At 46.9% G+C, this 18,850-nt stretch overlaps 1 protein-coding gene across 2 annotated transcripts; it reads right to left on the bottom strand.

Moving 5' to 3' along the window:
- Positions 1 to 9,384: 9,384 nt before the first annotated feature.
- LOC114816642 (histone acetyltransferase p300-like) lies at positions 9,385 to 17,238 on the bottom strand. 2 transcript variants are annotated; one of them, XR_005660781.1, is made up of 7 exons: positions 16,793 to 17,238; positions 14,084 to 14,177; positions 13,051 to 13,188; positions 11,817 to 11,934; positions 11,189 to 11,365; positions 10,171 to 10,246; positions 9,385 to 9,780 (listed from the first exon to the last, which is right to left on the bottom strand). XR_005660781.1 is itself a non-coding variant. In XM_029079282.1 (5 exons), the coding sequence occupies exons 1-5, from the start codon at positions 17,139 to 17,141 to the stop codon at positions 11,273 to 11,275; spliced, it is 792 nt and encodes a 263-aa protein (XP_028935115.1). In that variant the 5' UTR covers positions 17,142 to 17,238; the 3' UTR covers positions 10,431 to 11,272. The 2 variants fall into 2 exon arrangements, 1 of the variants encoding a protein (XP_028935115.1); XM_029079282.1 differs by lacking the exons at positions 9,385 to 9,780; positions 10,171 to 10,246 and having other exon boundaries at positions 10,431 to 11,365.
- Positions 17,239 to 18,850: the final 1,612 nt, after the last annotated feature.

The raw sequence follows: 18,850 nt of genomic DNA, 5'->3' as shown, positions 1-18,850 counted from the left end.
CTTGGGAGCCAGAGGTCATGGGTTCAAATACCACCTCAGCCACTTGTCAGCTGTGTGACTGTGGGCAAGTCATTTACTTCTCTGTGCCTCAGTTCCCGCATCTGTAAAATGGGGATTAACTGTGAGCCTCACGTGGGACAACCTGATGACCCTGTATCTCCCCCAGCGCTTAGAACAGTGCTCTGCACATAGTAAGCGCTTAACAAATACCAACATTATTATTATTTTAATCCCTATTTTACAGATGAGGGAATTGAGGCACAGAGAAGTGAAGTGACTTGCCCACAGTCACACAGCTGACAAGTGGCAGAGCCTGAAGTCAAACTCATGACCTCTGACTCTGAAGCCAGGGCTCTTTCCACTGAGCTAAGAACAATGTCAATAAATAGAGTCAAGGGGAAGAACATCTCATAAAAACAATGGCAAAGAAATAGAATCAGGGTTATGTACATCTCATTAAACAAAATAAATAGGGTGATGAAGATATAGACAGTCGAGCGGACGAGTACAGTGCTGAGGGGGTGGAACGGGAGAGGGGGAGGAGGAGAGGGAAAGGGGGGAGAAGAGGGTTTAGCTGCATAGAGGTGAAGGGGGGGTAGAAGGAGCAGAGGGAAAAAGGGGGCTCGGTCTGCGAAGGCCTCTTGGAGGAGGTGAGCTTTAAGTAGGGTTTCGAAGAGGGGAAGAGAATGAGTTTGGCGGAGGTGAGGAGGGAGGGCGTGGCCCGGGGGTCGACGGCGGGATGGGTGAGACCGAGGGACGGTGAGGAGGTGGGCGGCAGAGGAGCGGAGCGTGCAGGGTGGGCGGTAGAAAGAGAGAAGGGAGGAGAGGTAGGAAGGAAGGGGCAAGGTGACGGAGAGCCTTGAAGCCTAGAGTGAGGAGTTTTTGTTTGGAGCGGAGGTTGATAGGTAACCACTGGAGGTGTTTAAGAAGGGGAGTGACATGCCCAAAACGTTTCAGTAGTAGTTCTTGAGCACTTACTCTGTGCAGAGCACTGCACTAAGCGCTTGGAGTGTCCAGTTCGGCGACAGAGAGACAATCCCTGTCTAATGACGGGCTCAAAGTCTAAACGGAGGAGACAGCAAAACAAAATAGAACAAAATTAAACAAGCAGACAAAAAACACATGACAGTAGATTCATTCAATAGTATTTATTGAGCGCTTACTATGTGCAGAGCAATCTCCTAAGCGCTTAGGATGTCCAATTCGGCGACAGAGACAATCCCTGCCCAATGACGGGCTCACGGTCTAAACCGGGGATACAGATAGTAAAGCAAAACAAAAGAAGTAACAGTAGATTCACTCATTCAATAGTATTTCTTGAGCGCTTACTATGTGCAGAGCACTGTCCTAAGTGCTTGGGATGTCCAATTCAGTGACAGAGACAATCTCTGCCCAATGACGGGCTCACGGTCTAAATGGGGGAGACAGGCAGTAAAGCTAAACAAAACAAGTGACAGTAGATTCACTCATTCAGTAGTATTTCTTGAGCGCTTACTGTGTGCAGAGCACTGGACTGAGCGCTTCGAGTGTGCAATTCGGCGACAGAGAGAGACATTCCCTGTCCAATGACGAGCTCACAGTCTAAATGGGGGAGACAGCAAAGCAAAACAGGACAAAATAAAACAAGCAGACAAAACGAGTGACGGATTCATTCAATATTTCTTGAGCGCTTACTATGTGCAGAGCAGAGTCCTAAGCGCTTGGAGTGTCCAATTTGGCGACAGAGACAATCCCGGTCCAATGACGGGCTCAAAGTCTAAACGGGGGGGACAGCAAAACAAAATAGAACAAAATTAAACAAGCAGACAAAAACACGACAGTAGATTCACTCATTCAATAGTATTTCTTGAGCACTTACTATGTGCAGAGCACTGTCCTAAGCGCTTGGGATGTCCAGTTCGGCGACAGAGACAATCCCTGCCCAGTGACGGGCTCACGGTCTAAATGGGGGAGACAGGCAGCAAAGCAAAATAGGACAAAGCAAAACAAGTAGGCAAAACAAAACAAGTTACAGTAGATACAGTCTTCATTCGTTCATTCAAGCGACTACTGTAACCCCGGAAGCTTTCATAGCCCCCAAAGATATCCAGGTCATTCATTCAGTCATATTTATTGAGCGCTTGCTGTGCGCGGAGCACTGTCCTAAGCGCTTGGAATGTACAATTCGGCAACAGATAGAGACGATCCCTGCCCAACAACATGCTCACAGTCAGCTCTTAATGGTGTTTCTTCTTTGTTAAGCGCTTACTATGTGCAGAGCACTGGTCTAAGCGCTGGAGGAGATACAGGGTCATCAGTTGTCCCACATGAGGCTCCCAGTCTCAATCCCCATTTTACAGATGAGGGAACTGCGGCACTGACAAGTGAAGTGACTTACCCAAAGTCACACAGCTGACAGGTGGCGGAGCCAGGATTAGAACCCATGACCTCTGACTCCTAAGCCCGTGCTCTTTCCACTGAGCCACACTGCTTCTCTAACTGTACCTCACTTACCTCATCTGTAAGAATGTGAATCCCATGCAGCACCTGAACTGTGTCCAACCTGATTACCTTTTATCTACCCCAGCTCTTAGTACAGTGCCTGGTACATAATAAGTACTTAGCAAGTACCTTAAAAAAAACCAACAAAAACCTAACCCAGTGCTTAGAACAGTGCTTGACAAATAGTACTTGCTTAGCAAATAAATTATTACTTTGCCTAGGTGGCAGGCTCTTTCTAATGCAATGCAACTATCCATCTTTACTCACTGCAGCACTTTTATATGGTATTTAAGCGCTTACTATGTGCCCAGTCACTGTACTAGGCGCTGCAGTAGGTAGGTACAAGATAATCAGGTTGGACCCAATCCATGTCCCACTTGGGGCTCACAGTCTTAATCCTCTTTTAGAGATGAGATAACTAAGGCACAGAGAAGTGAAGTGACTTGCCTAAGGTCACACAACAGACAATGCTTCCCTCCCAAAATTAATAATATTTTGATATTTGTGAAGTTTTCCTCCTGTGTTTCATATCCTGTTCCCCTCTTCCATCTCAACTAACAAAATGGTAGGGTCGGGGGGTGGAAGCACATTAGAAAACAGGACAAATGGACTTCCAGTGCTTATTTGCAACAGCGAATCAACAAGAATCAGCAGCACACTGGAGAAATAGCGTTACTTACATTTAATTTGGCTACTAGATTTTAAAAAATGGACTGCAAAGTTCACCGAGGAACAGCAATCAAAATTATACCTCAAGGACAAAAGAACTTGAAAATATTTATCCTCAGATGCCATCCCCACCTCCCCGCTTCTCTCCCAGTTAACAGTTAAACAGCTAAAGCCTCATTTTCCCCTTTTCCCTCTGCTCCTCCACCTCTCCCTTCCCATCCCCACAGCACCGTACCCGTCCGCTCAACTGTATATATTTTCGTTACCCTATTTATTTTGTTAATGAATTGTACATCGCCTTGATTCTATTTAGTTGCCATTGTTTTTATGAGATGTTCTTCCCCTTGACGCTGTTTAGTGCCATTGTTCTTGTCTGTCCGTCTCCCCCGATTAGACTGTAAGCCCGTCAAACGGCAGGGACTGTCTCTATCTGTTGCCGACTTGTTCATCCCAAGCGCTTAGTACAGTGCTCTGCACATAGTAAGCGCTCAATAAATACTATTGAATGAATGAATGAAGTTATCACTGGGGACTCTGCTCCAAACCTGAGGAAGAACTGCTCTCTCCGCCCCTGAGGGTGAAAGTTTAAGCTAGAGTCACCCGAAACATTAATTCTCAGAATTCATGCCTCCCTACTAGCAAATAGGTAACCTGCGTTTTTAAGCTCTCCAGATTCCCCGAAGTCTGAAAGAAGTAGAAAAGGGAGTAATAAGAGTTCGAGCCCTCCAGGGAAGCAAATGACGCAGCACCAGTCGGAAAGGAGGCCTATGGAAAACGTGTTTGGCATTTCGATTTCCACTTGTCAGCTGTGTGACTGTGGGCAAGTCACTTAACTTCTCTGTGCCTCACTTACCTCATCTGTAAAATGGGGATTAACTGTGAGCCTCGCGTGGGACAACCTGATTACCCTGTATCTACCCCAGCGCTTAGAACAGTGCTCTGCACATAGCACTTAATACCAACATTATTATTATTAAGTGGCAGGAACCTTCAGAGCCCAAGTGACCGGCTGATGGGGAGACCTAGGGGAGGAAGGTGAACTTTCAGCTCCGGGTTACTCTTTAAGGGGTCTGGGCAGGTGTCCAGTTTTTTCTTTTCTTTTTAATGGTATCTAAATGCTTACTATGTGCCAGACACTGTACCGGGTGCTGGGGTAGATATGAGCTAATTGGGTTGGACACTGTCCCACATGGGGCTCACAGCTTTACTGCCCTTTTACAAAGAAGGTAACTGAGGCACGGAAAAGTGAAGTGACTTGCCGAGGTCACGTGGTCAACAAGTGGCAGATTGGAGATTAGAACCCAGGTCCTTCTGACTCTCAGGCCTGTGCTCTATCCACTAAGCCGTGCTGCCTCTTACTGAGTGTCTTTTCGGGGCTTTTATCGCCAAAGCGATAGTTATTAGTATTAGTTATTAACTAATAGTTATTAATAGTTATTAACTAATTAGTTATTATCATTCATTATTTTAATTTGTTCCCTACGATACCCCCGTGAGGAAGGGTTCAGGTATCATTATCCCTATTTTACAGATTGGGGAAACTGAAGCCTGGGGAGGTTAAGCGACTTACCCAAGGCCACACAGTAGACAGGTGGCAGAGCCGGAACTAGAACTCAGGACCTCTGACCTCCAGGGCCCCAGCTCTGCTGTAACTCACCTGTTTCCTCCTTTTTTTCCTCCCAGAGAGGTTCAGAATATGCCAGTCAGTAAATCAATTGTATTTATTAAGCACTTACTGCATGCAGAGCACTGCACAAGTGCTTGGGAGCGTACCCTACAACAGTAACGCTCTGCAGGCCATGGAATGGAGAAAGGGTGACGGACTTTGAGTTCTCCACCCTGCCCCGCACCCTGATTCTCTAATTTCCAGATTGAAGAAGCACCCAAAGCGGCCAGAGGAACGAGGGTATTTGTTAAGCGCTTACTATGTGCGAAGCACTATAGTACAGAACAATTAGTCAAGTTGGACGGACCCATTCCCTATCCCATATGGGACTCACAGTCTAAGCAGGGAGGAGGACAGGTATTGCCTCCCCATTTTACAGTTGGGAAAACTGAGGTATACATAATAATACTGGTATTTGTTAAACACTTACTATGTGCCAGGCACTGTTCTAACCACTGGGGTAATTACAGGCAAATCGGGTTGGACACTGTTCTACGTGTCCAAATCGGGTTGGCATATAGAGCCGTGAGAAGCAGCGTGGCTTACTGGAAAGTACGCGGGCTTGGGAGTCAGAGGGTGTGGGTTCCAATCCCGGCTCCACCACTTGTCTGTGTGACCTTGGTCAATTCACTTCATTGTACTTCAATTCCCTCCTCTGTAAAACGGGGATGAAGACCGTGAGCCCCCCTTGGGTCAACCTGACTCCCTTGCACCTACTCCAGCGCTTAGAACAATGCTTGGCACCTAGGAAGGGCTTAACAAATTGCATCATTATTATTATTATTATAGAAATGAAGTGCCTTGAGAAGCACAGAGGGAAGCAGAAGGGAGGGGGAAAAGAGGAGAGGAGAGCCCAGTCAATATAAGTAGAATTATAGATATATACAAATATAGAAGTGTTGTGGGGCGGGAAGAGCAAGGGGAGCGAGTCGAGGTGAGGCGGAAGGGAGGGGGAGCTGAGGAAAAGGGGGCTCAATCTGGGAAGGCCTCTTGGAGGAGGTGCACCTTCAGTAGGGCTTTGGTGGGGGGGAAGCAGCTCACAGCCTAGAGGGGGAGACAGACATTAGTATAAATAGATAAATAGATAACACATAAACAGTGTGGCTCAGTGGAAAGAGTCCAGGCTTAAAGGATTCAGAGGTCATGGGTTCTAATCCCACCTCCATTTGTCAGCTGGGTGACTTTGAGCAGGTCACTTGACTTCTCTGGGCCTCAGCGACCTCATCTGCAAAATGGGGATGAAGCCCGTGAGTCCCACGGGGGACAACCCAATGACCTCGCATCCTCCCCAGCGCTTAGAAGGTGCTTCGTGCATAGTAAGCGCTTAACAAATGCCACATCATCATCATTCTCTGGGCCTCGGTTCCCTCATCTGTAAAATGGGGATGAAGCCTGGGAGCCCCACGATGGACAAGCCAATGACCTCGCATCCTCCCCAGCGCTTAGAACAGTGTTTCGCGCATAGTAAGTGCTTAACAAATACCAACATTATTATTATTGTCCTTGGGCGGCAGGAGCTGTGATTCCCAAGACTTCGAGGACGGGAGTCTGGGGCCGCTCCCTCCATGGGGACCTGAGCACGTGACCTGGGGGTTCCCCCCCACACACACACACACACGTGACGACGCCCGAGAACGGTTGGGGCGCGCGAAATGGGGCACGTGACCTAGCAGGGGCACGTGACGACGCCCCGAGGACGGGGGCCGGCGCGCGGTGGGGCACGTGACCTAGCGGGGCCACACCCCCACTCACGTGACGCCGCCGCGAGGACGGGGGGCCGGTGCGCGACGGGGCACGTGACTCAGCGGGGGACACCCTCCCCCCCCTCACGTGACGCGGCCTCGCGGCCCTGAGGGAGAACCCGGAGGCGGGGGGAGGGGAAGGCGACGCATGGGGCGTCGCCATTCACTCATTCATTCATTCATTCATTCAATAGTATGTATTGAGCGGGAGGAGGGGTTCTAATATAAAAAGATAAATAAATAAATAACAGACAAAGCTATACAGATGAATACATATGTGCCGTGGGGAAAGGAGAGGATGAATGAAGGAGCAAGTATGAGGGGCGCAGAAGGGAGGGGGAGAAGAGGAGAGGAGGGCCCAGTCAATATAAATAAGTAGAATTCTGTATATATATACATATAAATAAGTAGAATTATATATGTGTGTGTGTGTTGTGGGGCAGGAAGAGCAAAGGGAGCGAGTCAGGGTGACGGGTGGGGGCGGGACTGAGAAAAAGGGGGATCCGTCTGGGAAGGCCTCTTGGAGGAGGTGTGCCTTCAGTAAGGCTTTGAAGGAGAGGAAGAGTGATTGGTGGATTTAAGAAAGGCTTCCCGTCCTTGCACCACCCTTCAGATCTGAGCTGGATGCAGGGACCACCTCGCCCAAGCCAGGGTCCCCAGTATCCCCCATCCCGTCCTAGCTGCTAGCTGGAACAAGGGACAGAGAGGGCTGTGGGAGTCCCAGGGGCCCTGCTCCCTCTCCCATTTCTGCTCCCTTTTTCTCTCTTGCTCCTATTCCCATTCCCTCCCCCTCTACCTGCTCCCAACCCGGCCCTCCTCTGCTTGGGACCCTGAATGCGTGTGCACTGCACTTCCAGAAAGGGGCATTCCCTGGCTGTGCTCTTCCTTGCTGGGAGATCCTTCCAAGGGGGGTGGTCCTTCATGGGGGACATCCTTCCTGGGGAGGGTGGTTCTTCCTTGTGGGAGATCTTTCCAAGAGGGTGGGCCTTCCTAGGGGGAGACCCTTTCTAAGGGGCTGGTCCTCTGTGGGTAGCTCCATGGGGACAAGGAGGAGACACGGGCCTTGGAGTGAGGGGTGTCCGGCCCCTGGGCGCTGAGCAGACCTCTGACCTGCTCCAATCGGGGATGGAGGATTCAGTGAAGAGAATCGACCTCCCCGGAGTCAGAGCGCTCTCCCACCGAGGAAGAGTCAGCCTCGTGTCCACCGGCCCCACCCTGGGAAAGCACGACACAAACCAGTTGTGGACTCAAGGCCAGAGGCTTTATTAGGAAGTGAGGAGGAGGAGAGCAGAGAGGGCATAGGCGCGATCTGAGTGGCGGCCAAACCAGGGAGAGTCCACACCAGTGGCTGAGGGATTCTGGAATGCACCTAGAATACCCCTGGATCCACGGGGGTGGGGGGCGGCAGTGGCAGGTGGGGGAGGAAAGTGGGCAGGACCCTATTCAGGCCTTCTCTTGTGCATCTGGCCCTTTAGGACATATAGCCACAAGGAAGCAGGATTCTGCTTCGCCTTCCTTTGGGGTGAAAGAGTGGAGGGGAAACGGGGAGAAAAAAGGGAGTGATCCTTAGGGAAAACTGAGGGGAGACGACTGGCTCATTTTAGTGGCTGGGGTCCAGGCAAAAATGCCTAAGCTCTGACCTTCAGCCGGTAAATTACCCTGGCCCCAAAATACCACTCATTGATTAGTTACTTGATTATTGAGGTCTCTGCTCTATCAATAATCAAGTAACTAATCAATGAGTGGTATTTTAGAGCAGAGACCTCCCAATGCCTAATAAGTAGTATGAGGGATGGTGGAAAACTTCCTTTCCCTTTGCATCTCTGGTGGATGGGTACCTGAATTCCCTGGGGAGAATCAAGTTCAGTAGGATTTACTGGGACTGAATTAGATTCACCTGGGACTCTGACTGCAAGCTCGTTATGGGCGGGGAACATTTCCACTAATTCTGTTGTATCGTATTTTCCCAAACGTTTAGTATAGTGCTTTGCATGTTGAAAGCACTAAATACATACCATTGATTGATTTCTGGGATGATTTACATGTGGCAAGGGAATCTGGGGGTTGGAATCATGCAAATATTCTAATCCTCTACCACTTCCCCTATCCTTAATCTATTTTGATGTCTTGCCTCCCTCTGGAGACTATAAACTCCTTGTAGGCAGGGATCACATCTGCCAACTCTGTTGTATTATACTTCCTGAAACATTTAGTACAGTGCTCTACACAAAATAAGCTCTCAGTAAACACTATTGAGTGACTGACTGAGCCATAGAAGTGGACATAGTAATAATAATGGCATTTGTTAAGCACTTACTATGTGCAAAACACTGTTCTAAGTGCTGGGGGGATACAAGGTGATCAGGTTGTCCCACGTGGGGCTCACAGTCTTCATCCCCGTTTTACAGTTGAGGTAACTGAGGCCCCCAAGAAGTTAAGTGACTTGCCCAAGGTCACACAGCTGACAAGTGGCAGAGTGGGGATTAGAACCCATGACCTCTGACTCATGGCCAGGCTCTTGCCACTGAGCCACCCTGCTTCTATGCCTACCCTCCCCGGTACAGGGATATTAAGAATAAATATGGTATTTGTTAAGCGTTATTCTAAGAGCTGGGGTAAATGCAAGCAAATTGGATTGGACACAGTCCCTGTCCCAGATGGGGCTCACAATCTTAATTCCATTTTCAGATGAGGGAACTGAGGCCCAGAGAAGTGAAGCGACTTGCCCCAGGTCACACAGCAGACAAGTGGCGGAACTGGCATTAGAAACCAGGTTCTCTTGGCTCCCTGGCCTGTGCTCTATCCACGCTGCTTCTCCCAGGGATATTGCCAGGACCTTGCGGGGTGGAGGAGGGGGAGCGTTATGGTGGTGTATGAAGAGAGATGGTAGATGAAGGGTACGTGGCAGAAGGAGTCTTACTTAGACAATGACTTGATCCACTGAGGCCGATTGAATGCTGGGGACAAGAGAGCTGCAGCGAGACCCTCCCTCTCCGTTGCAGCCCACTTCCAGTTGTGACTACCTGCCCACCCACCCACAGCCCAAGAAAGGCAGGGAGTGTGATCCAAGGCTCCAGCTACTGCAGGAAGGGTAGGGAGTTTTCGCTTCAAGCTCGCAAGTTGAGTCTCGTGGCAGAGCAGAGGAAGAGGGCCCGCTTGGGCACAGGCGAGGCAGAGGCTCGCCAACAGGCTGGCCGATGTTCCAGCTGCTTCTCTGGTATTCTGAGGACAGACGGGAGACTGTTTCAGAAGTGTGTAGCCCCCCTGGTGCTCCCTTGAGCCCTGGCCTGGGACTTTCCATCCATATGCACCCAGAGATCTCCATTAAGGCGCAGCACCCCATCCATTCCCTTACTGGTTTGGCACCTGCCGCCTACTCGGAGAGGACATCGGGGCGGAATTACACAAGAGGCCAAGTTGAAAAATCTCATGAAAAGTTTGCCTCTGCACAAATTTACAGAAGCTGGTCCTCACGCATCGGTCAAACCCCCCACCCCCACCCCCCGCCCAATACACCTACCCTTTTTACTAATCTGGGGAATTTAGTCAAGAACCGAAAATCATCTAAAGCTTCCCAAACAGGTGGGGGGGGGGGGGGTAAGGCACGCTTACTTTTAGCAATTCATTGTTGTATGCAACATCTGCTGAGAGAGCAGGCTGGAAGCTTCCACCTCCCCAGAACTGGCACCTGGAAGGAATATTGCAGATTTAATGTTCCTCAGCTCCACCATTTGCCTGCTGTGTGACCTCGGGCAAGACACGTCACTTCTCTGTGCTTCAGTTTCTTCATCTGTACCTGTTCTCCTTCCCCGTTAGACTGGGGAGTCACATGTGGGACAGGGAATGGGTCCATCCTGATTATCTTGCTTCTACCCCAGTGCTTGGCATGTAGTAAGCACTTAACAAATGCCATTATTATTATATTATTAGTATTTTCGCAGGAAATGTAAAGAAATGGTAATAGGTGTGTCAGAAGAGAGCCATGTTTCATCCTGGCTCCACCAAGTTACCTCACAAGCCCCCTCCCTCAATCAAATGCAGCTGTCTTGGAGGCAGCGTAAGGTAATTCATTAAAGAAACTCATCATAAAACAGAAAATGATGATTTTGCCACAAAGGTAAAGGGAAAATGAAACTGGCAGACCATAATCACCACTATTGGAACTTGGCCAAATCAGGATTAAACATGTCCCAGGGAATGTTTTGGGGCATCTGTGAGGAGCCACAGGACCTTGGAGAGGATGGGCCCTCTGCAACAGCCCCAGATCTACCCAGCCCACCAAAGTACCACCTCCACGATTAGGGACCAAGTCGGTCCCCTGGCTTCCACAATCCAAATCGGTTCTTCAATTCTAAGAAGTATTCCTGGCTGCTCTCAAATCTCTACAGCTCTTGAATCTTGAGAACCCACTTGTTTACAGGGACAATCTTAGAGGTAGTTCAGAGAACCCATCCAGATGAACACTGGCTAGAATTCTTCAAAGACCAAGAGCGGTTTCAAGCCCTCCTTGACAATGGAACTTGAAGCAGCTTTTGGGAGGGGAGAGTGCATTCCATCCCCATGCATTTAATCTCCCAAGATTCCTCCAACGTATTAGCATCACCACCACCACAATCCCAACAGCCCTTACTAGCAGAAATTCCTTGCTGTGGCTGCCCCATACTGGGCCCTTGATTCATGGAAGCTGGCGGTGGCATGCGTGGGGCATTCGGCATCACGCTCCGATTCTGAGTCTAGTTCTCCACCTCTCCTCCAGTTCCTTCCGGATCTTACAGATCTTCACAAATAACAGATGAAAGTACTCCGCCTTTACAGTTTTGGGGGTGAAGGAGCAAGGGGGAAAACAGGTTAAACTTAGAGCATTTAAATGGAGATGAATTTACTCATTGGCTTCATTTGAGTAGATTCGCTGGCAAGGAGAGGGAAATGAGACTTTGACCTGTTAGGTTGTCAGTGGCCTCTCCATTTCTTTAAACACGTTGGGTTAAAAAGTACTACATTGCTACAAGATATCTGCTTTAACATTTCTTTTTAGCATTTTTAATAGTTATAGAAATGAAATATTTCAGCTAAACTTCCCTCTCCCATAGAGCATAGTTCTAGCTTTTACTAACTAGCCGAAAAAGATCTTATAACACAAATGTAATGCCTCCAACTGGATTTACTACCATAAGGTATTATATCAGAATAGTAGGCTCAATCAATTTTAAGATGACCACAGAAAGAGTGAAGTCTGCATATGGAGAGCAGATACTTACTCGGCTATTTGCTGATTCATACATCTCACCTTCTGCCTTCCAAGCGTATTCAAACAAGTTTTGAATTCGCCTGTCTTTCCAAGCTGCAGGATTAGGAATGGGAAATATAGCTTGGACACTGAAATAGAAAAATGAGTGGTGTTTTCCATTATGTAAAAAAATCCTCCTGGCTTGTCTCTAAATTAGATGGATGGAACCACAGCTCCAAGATTTATTTTAAGAATAGTTATACAAAGAACAACTTCTAGGGGGGCATACAAAGGGATAGCAAGAGCAGACGTGGAGGTAGATAAAAAAGCAACCACTTCATATGCCCAATTGTCCTCCCCAATTCCATTCTTATAATTCCCCAAACCCATTAAATAGGTTAAAAATGAGCACCAGACATGACTCTCATGAAGAAATACAGAAGTAAAATTCCCTAAAAATAATCAATTACCAATTTAATTAAAAAAAAGACCCATGTTGTTTCTACTGCTCCCCAAGAAACCTCCAATTTTAACTTGTTATTTCTTAAACTCCCTCTCAAGAGGCAGAATGAAATCCAATGATGGTCCTCGTGCATAGAGAACATACAAAGAGTCAAAACAGGTCCTTTCAAAGATAGGTGAGCCTTTCAATTAGAAAACTGGGAATTTAGGGGATGGGAGAACAAGGATGTTGGGAGGGAGATGGAGTAGAAGAGACAATTACTTTTTAGGATTCACATACTATTTCTTAGGAAAAGGGGAATGTGAATGAGGATCCAACAGACAATTATTCTCTCCCCCTTCAAAGCCTGATGGAAGGCACATCTCCTTCAAGAAGCCTTCCCTGACTAAGCCCTCCTTTCCTCTCCTCCCATTCCCTTCTGCGTCATCCCGACTTGCTTCCTTCATTCATCCCTTCCTCCCAGCCTCTCAGCACTTATGCCCATAACTGTCATTTATTTATTTCTATTAATGTGAGTCTCCCCCTCTAGACTGTAAACTCATTGTGGGCAAAGAATATGTCTGTTTATTGTTATAGTGTACTCTCCCAAATGCTTAGTACAGTGCTCTGCACACTATAAGTGCCCTATAAATATGATTAAATGAATGAAGGATCACAATCAGGATGAGAGGTAGGGGGAAAGAAGGAGAAGCCAGAGGAGGAATCGAAGGAGCAGCAGCAAGGAGGGGGAACTAAATGTTGTTAATCAGAGTTCTATTAGCAGCACACATGGGGAAGAATGAACTCATGCCAGTGTGCTTACATTCGATGAACAGAGTGATTTCGGAGGCCCTGAGTAAGATCTTCACGCCATGGTTTCCGATTTCCAGTACTGGATGGTTGGGCTGCTGTTGGCATGGCCCCCAAGTTGGCAACACTGGCATTTTCGCTTAACATTGTGCTTTAAAAAAGGAGTTCAAAAAATAATTTGTCAAGTAGAGGCAGGCTAGAAGAAAGACTGGGAGAGAGGGGATGGTCAAACTAGAGTTCCCATAATATTCACTATGATTTGAGGCACAAAGGCTGACACTGCCATTCTCTGTTTGCAGCTTTAAAGTGCCCAGAGATTTCTTGCACCACAGGCCTCCCTAGCATTAGGGTTAAAGGCATAGGTTCACTTCCAACATCTGGGTCAAGGAACCACCAGGGCTTTTCCTATGAACTCTCCTATGAATTGACCCCTTTTCGTGGCAGAAGAGCTGATGAAGCTTAGAGCTATGTCATATAGGACTATCCATAATGGAAAGGTCTAACCCAAAGCATCAAAGTCGATTCACCTGTGCTGGGCAGCAGTGGCATGGGAAAGAGTCAAAGACGTATGATCAAATGATCAAAAAGCTGATCAGAGACAATGGCAGAGACTCAAGTTTTTCCACACAGAAGAAGGCAATGGTAAACCACTTCCATATCTTTACCAAGAAAACCCTATGGATACACATACCAGAAGGATTTTATGTCAGAAGATATGTTCCATTTTCCATGGAGGGTGTGTCCTTGGAGTCGCTATGGGTTGGAAACGACTCTACAGCGTTTGAAGGAGAATTATAAAACAAACCTACACTGAGCCTGAGGACTAAGAGAGGGCTCTTTGATCTCTTCTGCTAGGGCAAGATTTCCTGTTGGCCTGAGGTCTGGGGCAGCTGACCTGGTCTCCTCTTATTCCACCCCTGCTCTTTCTAGTATAACGAGAGAAATCATACTGAAGGAAGGAAAATCTTTCATTTGACTTTGGGGAATCCAATCAAGCCTCAAAAAAAAAAACATCTCATGGATTAGAAATATAAAAGAGAACTTACTTTAGAGAATTCACCGCTGAATGCATGGTTGGATCAAAAAGCAGATTGGGGGTTTGAATCCCCCCTCCTCCATTTACTCTCATGGGACTGGCACCTACATAACCAAGAGAACGCCTGCATTTGAACACTTTCTTTTCACAAGACATTATTTCATACAGTGTGTAGAAATAACTGAGACTAAAAAGCCATCACAAGTATATTATGTTTGTGAAATAAGTATCATGTGTTTGGATTCAAGAGAACAATTTTTGGTTACTTCTCCTCATCCCTGAAAAACACACACACACACACACACACACACACACACACACACACACCCCAGTTTGTTTTTCTCTCTTTAGTCTGCTTAATGCTTGTGCAAGAAATACCTCTCTCTCTACCCCATCCCCGCCCCCACTCCTTCCCACCACAGTGTAATGGTGCTTCTGGAATAATCATTCTCCCATAAAAAAAGGGTCGTTTGCCCACAATCCTGCATTTATCACCATAAACACACATATGTATGGTATCTCTTTTGGAAAAAACACGGTACCCCGTCAAGACAATTTGATTCAATGGCAAGGGAAGCAATAGAGTGAAAGGTGTGGAACAGATTGACTGTACATGAGAAGGTTCTGCATGACTTATTTGCCTTCTTTTCCACACGGAAACACTATGCTACTGCTGCATGTGGTCCCAGACTTCTGCATCCTCAGCAGCAAAGCAGGCTCTCCACAAAGCAAGTGATCACCAAAAGCCCAAGGCTAGTGGGACTCAGGGGAACAAGATCACACAGTTGTCTAAACTTGGGAGCCTGGCAATCTGACAACTGAAGGACTCACATCGGACAAGTACTCCAGACCAAGGGGATGAATTGCTCATAAAAGGTATAGGAATTCAGGAGAGTTTGAGAGGTGGGGAGGGGAAGAGAGGAAGAGGACTGAGGGAGCAGCAAGCAGAATGCCAGATAGGGAATGGCTTTTGGCCTGGTGAGGTCAACAACTAATGAGCTGTCTAGTTTCAGTCTTTCAAATGGTAGTAGAGAGAACCTGAACAGCAAGGAAAATATCATGGGAACATTTTCTGGACAACATTTAACTCGTGCCAATCCTGAAAGGCATGGTACATGACAGAAGGAACACCATTAAGGAATTGAAATTCTAATGACCCTTCCTCCTAATGACTGTCTTGAAAAAAGCAGTTCAATGTCTCAGTGGTTTTGAAGAAAACATCAAGACTAAAACCTAGAAAAGACTCTTTACTGTTAGTCATACCAAGATCTCAAATATGAACGAGTAGCTGCCAATGACCACAGTCAGTCTACTGCTGAAGATAGACGGTACAAAAGGGGAGCCACAGACGAAGAAGGAGAAAACAATGTGGGTCTGAATAGGAGATTTCAGTAGGATAGTGGGAGTGGGGCGAATGCTACCTTCCCACCCTTCCAACCAGTGAGCAGCGGGCCAAGGCACGGGGGTATTTCCTTCCTTGTCACTGGGGGTCCCCACTATCAATTTCCAGTTCTTGCTGATCCAGAGCCAATGTTTTGTAAGAACACACTCCTGTCTTACTGGAAAATGGGATCTAAGGATTAACATTCATTCATTAATTCCTTAAATCATATTTATTGAGCGCTTACTGTGTGCAAAGTACTATACTAAGTGCTTAGAAGAATTGAGTTCCAAGGAAAAATACATTCTTAATCGAGGCCCCAGGATTAAGGTATTCATTCCCTTCATTTTTAATCTATTAGAGAACTACATTATAGATACTTCGATTCTCCTTCCACTAAATGACACATTGAGGGACCTTTTAGGTAAAATTGGCTGTGGAAATGAAAGGTCTTCCCTAGCAACACTATGTTTAGAAGATTGCCATCTGCTCAAATGAGAACTCTACAGACAGCTATAGCCTCTTAACTAGAAGACTCAGTTCTGCAATAACTCTTTTTTTGGGTAAAATATTATTAGGAAATTACAGAACCCTGGCCAGCAAGGTGAGCCTGTTTGGATATGAAGACCTGCTGTATCGAACTCGGTACTAGCTAAATTCACCCCTCCAACCTGAAGTTAAAATTTAAGAAAACCACTTAAAACAATTACATCAGAGGGGAGCGTGCATAAGATCTCACAAAACGAATGCATAGCTTAAAAAGCCATTTGAAGTTATATGGCGGCTTTGGATAAAGCTGTATAAAAAGTTAGTTTTAAAAGTCTCTTGCTCTGTTAACAGTTTATGAACCAAAGGGAGAAAATTAAATGCATAAAACCTTCTTAGAACATTTTTCAAGGAGACATCAGTGATCAAGAGTTTGTTCACAGAGGAAATGTGTTAGTTGGGTAAAAGGAAAATCAGACATTTTACAGCTTTGGAAAAGGGCCTTACCAAATAACCTCGAGTTGGAGAATTCATTCAATAGTATTTATTGAGCGCTTACTATGTGCAGAGCACTGTACTAAGCGCTTGGAATGTACAATTCGGCAACAGATAGAGACAATCCCTGCCCAATGATGGGTTTACAGTCTAATCTGACAAGTGAAAAAGAAAGCTTATAATCGATCTTACCACAAACCTCTCTCTGGGAAAGGCTAGTTGAAAAATTTGGTGTGGATTGAGGCAATTAGGGTACTTTTCCAAGGTGAGATAAACCTGAATGGGACCTCTCAAGTGGAAAATGAGAAAATACACATCATAAATGCTGAGTCCAGAATAAAAGGCGCACAGACTTACTCATGGTGTTCATGGGGCCCACCCCCTGTGGGGACTGTCCTGCCGGCTGATTGTTCACTTCAGCTTGGATTTGGAACTGCATCTGGTTGCCCTGATAGGTTAGGCCAAGGACTGCGTAAGCTCTCTCTATAGAACTGGGATGAGTCTGACTGGTCAGGTTGAGGCTGGGGGTAGTTTGTTGGCCCACGCCTACGGAACCAGGATTCTCAAGTCCTATTGCAGCTCCACTCAATAATGCTAGAGAGGGGGGAAAATGAGCAAAAAATGTTAAAAGGCTAATGGAAGAAAAAAAGTCACCATGCATATTCAAATATGAGCTCAAAGAAAGGAAAACTACAAATATTTCCATCACAAGTTTTAAACAACCAGTTTGCAAGTGCTTTCTCTCTATTGCCCTTCTGCTGGTGGACGATGTCTTTTAAAACACCAAAAATAATGGAAGTGCAAGGCCCTGATATTTATTACCAGCAAAGTAATCTATCAGCTGTGTGACTTTGGGCAAGTCACTTAACTTCTCGGTGTCTCAGTTACCTCATCTATAAAACGGGGATTAAGACTGTGAGCCCCACGTGGGACAACCTGATTCCCATGTCTACCCCAGCACTTAGAACAGTGCTCGGCACATAGTAAGCGCTTAACAAATACCAACATTATTATTACTATAGCTGTAAAAGAGACAAAGTGATCTCAAAATTGGTAAATACAGTTGAGACACAATAATAATAATCAAAATCATCATTATGGTGTCTGTTAAGCGCTACAGTGCTAACAAAATTAGCAGACACATTCTCTGCCATTAATGAACCCAGCTCCGGGGTGTCGTGGGGTGTCCCCCAGAGTACCCTGCCCTCCCCACCCTCCTCTCTTCAGAATCTGCCAGGGAACACCGGGGCCACTTCAGAGCTATGGGACCTGGCAGCAAGAGCCACAGCGGGAAAAATAACAACATAAACTCGTGGGCAGGGAATATGTCCACCAACTCTGTTACATTATACTCTCCCAAGCGCTTAGTACAGTGAGCTAAAGATTCAATAAATACCACTAATTGATAAAGATATCCCATGTCACTGAAACCCAGGCTGACCAGCATAAGACCAGAAGGCCTGATGCTCCCGGGGACCAGAAGCCCCCTATGAATACCGGAGAGACATTCATTCATTCAATAGTATTTATTGAACGCTTACTATGTGCAGAGCACTGTACTAAGCGCTTGGAATGTACAAATCGGTAACAGATAGAGACGGTCCCTGCCCTTTGACGGGCTTACAGTCTAATCGGGGGAGACAGACAAGAACAATGGCAATAAACCGAATCAAGGGGAAGAACATCTCATTAAAACAATAGCAAATAAATAGAATCAGGGTGATGTACATCTCATTAACAAAATAAAGCGTGCCCTTCCCACCCTCCTCTCTTCTCTCTTTGGAACCCCCCAGGGAACACCGAGACCACTTCTGAGCCACGGGATCTCAGCGGGGAAAATAAAAATAACGGACGTAAACTCACGGGCAGGGAGTGTGTCAACCAACTCTGTTACATTATACTCTCCCAAGCACTTAGAATAGTGGCCCACACTCCATAAGCGTCCAATTAACACCACTAATTGATAAAGACGTCCGATGCTGCTGAAACCCAGGCTGGGCGGCATAAAACAGGAAGGCCTAAGGTTCCCGGAGACCAGAAGCCTCCTATGAATCCTGGAGAGATTTCAAACTCAAACTAAACATTGGCCCGAGTTGATTCCCTTTCCCCTCTACCCTTCGGATCTGAGCTGGATGCAGGGACCCCTCCCAACCACCTAAGCCAGGGTCCCCAGCATCCTCTATCCCGTCCCCCTCCCCAACCTCTGCCTGAGAGTTATAAAACACCACTGTCAGTGTGAAGTCCACCCTGCCCGGCTCCTTTTAGCTCTTCGGGGTGCCCCCATACTCTGCTCTGGGGAAGCAACCCATGTTGTGGTGGGAAGGCAGGTTGGGCTGAGAGATCCCCCGTCTGCTTCCTCCTAGTTCTGAACCCAGAACAAGGGTTCCCACCGGCCCGGACAGTGACATCTGGGAG

Source organism: Ornithorhynchus anatinus, chromosome 14 (genome assembly GCF_004115215.2).
Source record: "Ornithorhynchus anatinus isolate Pmale09 chromosome 14, mOrnAna1.pri.v4, whole genome shotgun sequence".
Taxonomy (NCBI): Eukaryota; Metazoa; Chordata; class Mammalia; order Monotremata; family Ornithorhynchidae; genus Ornithorhynchus; species Ornithorhynchus anatinus.
Note: the sequence above shows the minus strand (reverse complement) of the source record. Positions and strands in the feature narration are given on the sequence as shown.

Coding starts and splice junctions, on each gene's coding strand:
- LOC114816642 (XM_029079282.1), bottom strand. CDS start 17,141: ATGGAAATATTTGTAGTTTTCCTTTCTTTGAGCTCATATTTGAATATG. Junction 14,178..16,792: donor GGGCCCCATGAACACCATGA/GTAAGTCTGTGC, acceptor TTGGTTATGTAG/GTGCCAGTCCCATGAGAGTA. Junction 11,935..13,050: donor AATCACTCTGTTCATCGAAT/GTAAGCACACTG, acceptor TTTCTATTTCAG/TGTCCAAGCTATATTTCCCA.